Genomic DNA, 8,651 nt, shown 5'->3' on the forward strand with positions numbered 1-8,651 from the left:
CACTGTGAGTGACCCCCCCCCTCAATTGTTGTACAATGCTAGATATCAGAGATGGGTAGGAGAGACCTGATTTGCCTCCATGTCAGAAATAAAAATCTGGAAATTCATACCATAAATCGGCTTGTCAAACAGTGAAAATTTCATTTTATTTTTTAAATTATTATTATCATGAAAATCAACTAGATAACATGGTTGATGTTCAAAGTATATCCTAACGATTGTATTACGAGGAAACCTGTTAGTGACTTTTGTCAAGAAAAAGTGATAACATTATCTGAATAAGGTGCTTATATACAGTACCGGAATAGAGGATGCAATAACATAGGTGGAGAGCATCATGAGATAAATATTGCCAAGGGCAACTGAGTGGGGTATAAAAGACTGGAGCAAGTGAGAAAAAATCAGACCAATGCTTAGTTGGGCAAAGAAGAAAACCCTGGCAGTCAAGTAAAGGCTATAAGCGGGAGCAGTGGTATGTAGGCTTTGGAACTTAATTACATTATTAGTTACATTAACTAGCACTGACCAAAAGAAAAGTCAAAATGAAAAAAAGATGGAAAATACACTTGAAAAATGAAATATTAAGACTTACTGGATAACAAAAAACCACTATTAATCAATACAAATGTTGTCTAGTTTTAAGTTTTTAAACTTTTGTATTTTACTTTCATATAAATGATGTAGTGTGCTTGTGTTAAAAACAAAAACCTGCATGCAGTTGGTTTAGTGACAGTAAAGTTAAATGTTTGTTCTATAACAAAATGCATAATGAATTATTTGGACTATATCACAATTTTTCAATCTGATCTGTGTGTTTGTATGATATAGCAAATTGTAATATATTTTATGTCAAGAACCTTGCATTGTCTAGAAATGTGAATATATAATCAAGCTCAAAAATTATGGAATCCACTAAGTAGTAATATAATTTAATCTTCAGCTGGAACATTATTTGTGAAATCCACTAAGTAGTTGTGTAATGCATGTTTTACTTGAAACATTGTTTGAGGAATCCACTAAGGAGTTGTGTAATGCAGGTTTTACTTGAAACACTGTTTGAGGAATCCACTAAGTAGTGGTGTAATGCAGGTTTTACTTGAAACACTGTTTGAGGAATCTACTAAGGAGTTGTGTAATGCATGTTTTACTTGAAACACTATTTGAGGAATCCACTAAGGAGTTTTGTAATGCAGGTTTTACTTGAAACACTGTTTGAGGAATCCACTAAGTAGTGGTGTAATGTAATTCTTAAGTGTAATCCAATAACTAGTAGTATATTTTAGTCTTTAGCTGGAACACTCTTTGTGAAATTCACTACGAGGTTGTGTAATGTAATTTTTAAATGAAACATTGTTTGTGAACAGGAGGTAAACACATAATATCATGTAATCAAAAATAATTTATAAATCCACAATATTAAATTTTTATGGATGCTATTTTTAACACTTTCATGTGTTATCTTTGGTACAGCATTTGTTTTTGAGAGAAACACAAACACTGTTTGTTTTATAATGGAAATACCAAGTCTTTTAATGCTTATAACATTACAAAGCAGTTCAGCTTAAAGTGACCTCCAGATGTGTTGAATTTTGACAACCTCTGAATTGATGACCAAGGTTGAGATCAGTGTTTTGAGTGACCGTAACGTGACATTATTATTTTTTTTTATATTTGTAAGACTGTAAGATTACAATATTCTTATCTGGTTAGGAAGCTTTATACCATTTGCTTTTCTTAAACAAAGTATCAAATATATTTTGTTTAATTTCCTCTTTAATTTCCTTGCAAGAAAAATATTTTTTATCTTGAATAACTTTTGTCTGTAGAAGTACGTGCTTCAAGTTTGCTTGCAATGTTTTACAGTTTCCAAAAGTTGGCAGGTTAAGACATAAAACTAGAAATTATATCAAAAGAAGAATTGTGGTCCACCTAATATTAGATGCTGTTATATTAGTTAAAGGCAACAATGATGATTTGAAATTTTAACTGGATGTTACAATAGAACAATAGAAACAAAGACTAAGCAATTCCTCATTGTTTCATAGAAGCCTTAAGAAAATTAAAAAAGAATAAGGATAATGTAGTAACTAAATCTGACAAAAATCAATTTGTCATCCTGGATAAATATACCTACAAAACAAAACTGAAGAATTTCTGCAGGATGAAGATTCTTATCAGAAGTTCAGGGATAATCAGTGTTCCAAGAAAATACCAATTTTAAAAAAATCTCCCAAAAGACTTCTATCTGGTTATCTGGATTTTTTTACAAATCTTAAATGGATGAATTCTTGTCTTATTATATGTGTATGGGTTGCCTTAAATTCATAAGGATGGCTACCCTCTGAGACCTGTTATTTCCAATGCAGTATCATTTGTTTATCCATTATCCATTATCCAACATCATCCAAAGGGCTAGCACAACATCTATCTCCTGCTCTAGGAAAGTTCTCTTTGTCATATGTTGTGAGTGATATAGATTTTGCCAATCAAATAAAAAACTCTGATACAAATGAAGGAAAGATGGTTAGCTTTGACACTGATTCTGTGTTTACAAATTTACCAATTGATGAATCAATAGGCCTCAAAAAAAGAAATTATATGAAGCATTCCACTTCCTGTGGCAGTCAAAATTTTTATGTTCCTAGTGTAAGTTTGAGTTGAAGACTATTTATTTATATTCATCGGACAATATTACAAAGAAAAATATGGAATGGCTATGAGCAACCCTTTATCCCCAATTCTATGTAATATCTTCACGGAGTATTTTGAAAGTGAATTACTTCCTACAGTGGATCTGAATAAAAAGTTCTGATATGATAATGACACATCTTTTGTTTGGTCAAATACTACAAACGATATTCAAGCTTTTGTCCGAAGATTAACAAGCTTCGCAGTGCTATTAAGTTTAAAGTTAAATGAGAAACCAGTAAATTGTTTCCATTTCTAAACATTCTCATAACTGAAGCAGAAAGAGGACCAGCCCTTCTATCTATAGAAAAACCAACAAACCTTTTAAGCTACATTCACTTTTTCTTGTGCCACCATAAATATCAATTATAATATCAATGTTTTTAAAAGCTTACAACCTTTGATAAAAAAGATCAAAAATATTTATACAATTTTCAAATGATTCAGTACCCTATAGAATTTATCAAAAATACCCATCAAAAGGAAAGGCAGATGTTCTTTGGGAACAGTAACCAACAAACAGAATCACCTACATGCAAAAATAAAATACTTAGTATCAACTACAATTTTTAACGTTGTGGCTTTAGAGAAACATCTGAAAAACAACAAGTTCAGAATTGTTTATAAATATTAAAAAACTTCTTATCCTTGAACAAGTCTCCACCTCAAGATAAAGAACGGGGTGTCTATATATATACTACCCTGTCAAACTTGCAAAACGTTTGTTTTGGAGAAATGGGTAGAAATTTAGATACCGAACTCACAGAACATAAAAAGTATGTTAAAAATGGTCAAACAAATATGTTCTTTTTCTACACAAAAGGTTTTTTTATTACAAAATCAACTGGAAATAAGCCAAAATAACATATAAAACTAGAAATTATGTTAAAAAAAGAATTATGAAAAGTTCAAATATCCAAAGGTTACCAAACTTCAACACATCTGAAAGTCACTTTAAGCTGAATCCCTTTCTGATGTCATATGTCATTTAAGAACTTGAAACTTCCCTTACAAAATATGTTTCTCCCACAAACAAATGTTGACTGAAGATCACATGTGAAAGTGTCTAAACTAGTATCCAACTGAAGATCACATGTGAAAGTGTCTAAACTAGTATCCAACTGAAGATTACATGTGAAAGTGCCTAAACTAGTATCCACAGATTTGGTACTGTTCCATTATTGTGGATTTAAATATAAATGTTGGAAGTATCCCACACTTTACAAAATTGAAAAACAGCTAAAATGGAATTGAAAAAAATAATTTCTGTAATAATCTCTATATAGGGGAGAATGGTAGAAATTTAAGTACTAGAAAAACAGAACATGGACATGCTCTGTCACCTGTCTACCAACATTTTAAAGATACAGAACATTGTAATGAAAATAAAATTTTTTAAATTATTTGTCGAGAATCTAATATTAATAAACATAAAATAAAAGAAGCCATTTTAATAAATGAATACAAACCTTGAATAAATAAAACACAAGGAGTAGGTTTATACTTATGCTAGCTCAAGGTGATATGGTTTACATCACCAATTAGATGTACTTAAGTGTTGTGTACAATTGTGCTGAATACCTGAAACTTTGTTTTTAAATTATATATTTTTTTATATCCCATTTTAGCTGTTTTGAACTTTCAAGTTATTGTATATTGTTTGTGGAATTAACTAAGTACTACTAGTGTTATGTAATTTTTAACTGAAATATTATTTGTGGAATCCAATAAGCAGTGGTGTAATGTAGTTTTTACCTAGAACACTGCGGAATCCACTAAGGAACAATGTAATGTGATTATTAGCTGGAATCCACTAAGGAACAGTGTAATGTGATTATTAGCTGGAATCCACTAAGGAACAGTGTAATGTGATTATTAGTTGGAATCCACTAAGGAACAGTGTAATGTGATTATTAGTTGGAATCCACTAAGGAACAGTGTAATGTGATTATTAGCTGGAATCCACTAAGGAACAGTGAAATGTGATTATTTGCTGGAATCCACTAAGGAACAGTGAAATGTGATTATTAGCTGGAATCCACTAAGGAACAGTGTAATGTGATTATTAGCTGGAATCCACTAAGGAACAGTGTAAATGTGATTATTAGCTGGAATCCACTAAGGAACAGTGTAATGTGATTATTTGCTAGAATCCACTAAGGAACAGTGTAATGTGATTAAGCTAATAATCACATTACACTGTTCCTTAGTGGATTCCAGCAAAGGATCCACTAAGGAACAGTGTTGTTTTCATTTTTCAATATATTTCTCTTTATCTTCTTTAGCTACTTTTCTTTTCCCTTTGAGGAAAATGAAAATCACTATATTGTTAACACTGGTTTGTATCACATGCCATTATGCTAGTCTACTGTATTTGTTACTAAATATCCTGTAATAAAAAATTATACTTAGTGGATTGCAGCAAATAATCACATTACACTGTTCCTTAGTGGATTCCAGCTAATAATCACATTACACTGTTCCTTAGTGGATTCCACCTAATAATCACATTTGTTAAAATGTATTAGATATATAAAATGGAACTTTCTATTACATAATATGAAAACAAATTTATTTATTTATTTCAAATTTATAAAAAAAATTGCTTTCATTGTGATACAAACACAGTCGTAATGATGTTATGTTAAAGACTAATAAAATATCTGATACATATAATTAAAACTAATATATCAACACACAGTATTTATCGGACTATACGTTATTCTTAGAAGTTCCCTTCGTACTCCTTTAGCTGAAACATGGTTTGTTTAATTTGCTATGTAGAGTTTAACTCCTTATAGCCTCATATCAATTATGCAACACCTGCAACCAGAAAAGTTGCTAATCTCTAATTTTATGCCAATTGTGAGCTTTTGTAAAGCAATAAGGAACTGCCAAAGTAATTATTTGAACAAAATAAAATAAGAAGCAAGGAACCAATAACATTATTTTTACACATCATACCATAAATACAAAACAATTTATAAGTATATTATACAAACTGGGGCACCCATCCTATGTCTACAGTCATAAGGGTTAAATGCAGAGCTTGAACTAATAAATTAAATCAATAAATTACATAATTTATTTACTTTATTCCACATTAAAGAAATGGTGTTCTGATTACATTAAACACCCTGAGTGCTTCTTGATAGGCCACATTAGAAGCCCTCCCTCCTTCCTAGGCCAAAATAAAGAGATTTCTTGGTGATCTTACTCTTGAACACCCAATATAAAATTGACCATGTAAAAAGCAAGTATGTAGCCCTACAATTTTAAGGGTCTGCCCATGCTTTGATGGCCATTTTTCTTAGCAATGAAATAACTCAAAATTTTCAAAGAAAAACTCAAAAAAATTAAAATAAAAAATTTAAGAATGAAAATTGACCCAATACTATGGAGTTATTAGCTAAACAAACAAATTTTTGCTGTGGGGGTAGCCCAGGATGAGTGTGGCTAGGTAATAACTTTTATTATATGCCCCTTGGTCCAATGCATCATCCTAATAAGTTTGGTTGAGATTTGACCAAAGATCATGGAATAGTTCACATACAAACAAATTATTTACTTTTGTACATATGGATATCCCAAATATAGAAGAAAGGAAACTCTGTGGCAAATATATTGCAAATAAAAAAATAATCCCAGGTTTGAGAAGATATATTTCTGAATTTGTTAGCTTCAGCAGCTTAAAACTTTTAAAACAAAAATGGAAGTCAGTGGAATTTTACAGTTTCTGACACCAGTACATAAAAATACACTCATAAATCATTTTAGCTACAAATGAGTAGTAAACATGTAAAAACAATATACAGATTTTCAGCTTTGTTTTGTATGTTAACCAGCTTTATCTATACAGATAGAAAAATTTCTCCTCTGGGATACAACAAACACAACAAAATTGTTAATCAGAAGGTAACACTTAATACACATGGTAAATATTTTTAGAGGGTACCAAATATTTGAAATTAATGTAAGGTTAGTAGTTTGGATTATTGTTTTCATTTTAGCCAAACTCAATCTTAATAATACTTACAGAGAACTAAATTCTAAATATGAGCATTTCAATTATAGTTTAATTTTATCAGATATATATATATAAGGCAGATTTTTAAATATATTAATGATGTCATTTGCCTTAGTAAAATAGATAACTAACAGCAAGGGTACCCAACTGATGACAAAGCAATGTGGTCAAAGAAGCTTTTTGTAGTTTGTTTGTTAATTGTAATTAAGAACACTTATTGTTAATTGTTATTATAGATTTTTAATATCTCTTTTGGTATAAATTATTACATAATTGATACCCTTGCTGGAAAGTGTCACAGCTATATATACAAACATTTACAACTTACCATAGAGCTGTTTCTGCTAAAACTGCTATATTTTCAGCATATGCCATTCTGACCATTACAGCTTCATCTTGAGCCATATGAGCCTACACCAAATACAAAACTATCTAATTATTAATTCTCTGTCAATAGAAGTTAAGACCATGTCGTATGGTATTGTTCATAGTTTCTCTCGACATAAAATATTACAAACACTCAAACTTTCTCATTAAATCTAGCTTCCTTGTTCCTTCTGCTATAAGATTACAAACATGTAATGCTATAATTATGATAGCCGATCCTCAGATGTAGTTTCCAATTTATTTTTCTGTTATTGTGGTAAGCCTAGTACAAACATTGATCAGCTAGTATCATTCAGCTACACACAACTGTCTGAGTATGAAGCAGTCTACAGCAATCCCAAATCATGTCACACTGCTGTTACTTTAACACAAACTATTGTACAACTAAAGCTTTGGGTTGTAAGAGAAAGAAATAATATGTATATATATTTATATCACCTTCAACTTTATTTTTATGTATGCTAAGGTTCTTACACTCAATACTTTTAAACCTTACAGTGTGCAACTAGCATTAAAGAATGTTAATCATTATTACCTGCTTCATAACATACAGCATGAAAAACTAGCAAATAAAAATCAGTACTATTTGTGATATGGAATATCACATAATACAGAACTATACATTTAATATATAAACTCCTTCATACCCAGGTGTATTGATTGGATGCAACTATTATATGGTTTGTTACACTGCACAAGGAAAAGTTACTAGATGAAATAATTTTGAAACTTCAGAATTCTAGAGATTATGTCGTATTCAAATAAATTTTGAAATTATTTCAAAGCATTTAAAAATCTCTTACCTCCATTTTAAGTGTTAATTAAAAACTTGTGTCTTATATATATTTTTAATTTGCATATAAACTTTTTATTTTATAAAACTTTATTTTATCTTTATTTTGATTAAAACAAACACGTTACACAGTTTCGCTGTCTTTACAATAACTGCCGTACATTAAATATATCATGCCCAAATTATAAGCAAGCTGAATTTTTTTTAAAATTGATATGGTGTGTCTGTCTTTTACAGTCAGCAGGAAATGATTATAGTTCATGACTCAAAATTATTGAGGGCCAGGAAGTCAATGGCCCACAAAAATGCTAGCGAGCTCATAAAAAGTGTCTGCCCACATGACCCCTTAAAATCAAAAGAGCCATTAAAGGTTTGACTTTACATAAATTGATCCAAGCATTTCTTAACCGAGCAGAACTTATGACAAACCATGGAAACACTTTCACAAATTTACAAACTTTCGTCAGTCATGTACAATCCACAAACGTCATCACTTGGGACTGACATGTACTTTTAAAGAAGCTAGTAGTGAAGATGTACAATTTGTAGGTTGAAGGATATCCTAATTAAGGTAGAGGCAACAGATAAAATGAAGTGTAGATGGTGGGAAGTGGCAACAGGATTTCAAGAGGAGTTTAAGCTTTTATATGCATGGAATACATCAGCTAACAATGACTTTCAGGAAGTAAGAAAGAGTACTATTAAGACTAAAAGTAGTGAATTTAATTGTAATGAGCCTATTCTGTTGAGCACCAG

At 30.6% G+C, this 8,651-nt stretch overlaps 1 protein-coding gene across 1 annotated transcript in view; it reads right to left on the bottom strand.

Moving 5' to 3' along the window:
• LOC106471384 (phosphoinositide 3-kinase regulatory subunit 4-like) overlaps positions 1-7,143 on the bottom strand; it is an 80,856-nt gene extending 73,713 nt beyond the window's left edge. Inside the window, exon 1 of the mRNA XM_022399984.1 lies at positions 7,044-7,143. Coding sequence (XP_022255692.1) covers positions 7,044-7,120 — 77 coding nt within the window. The 5' untranslated portion in view covers positions 7,121-7,143. The remainder of the gene's footprint in view (positions 1-7,043) is intronic.
• Between the last annotated feature and the right edge of the window lie 1,508 nt (positions 7,144-8,651).

The sequence above is a fragment of the Limulus polyphemus genome, unplaced genomic scaffold, assembly GCF_000517525.1.
Source record: "Limulus polyphemus unplaced genomic scaffold, Limulus_polyphemus-2.1.2 Scaffold4589, whole genome shotgun sequence".
Classification (NCBI taxonomy): Eukaryota; Metazoa; Arthropoda; class Merostomata; order Xiphosura; family Limulidae; genus Limulus; species Limulus polyphemus.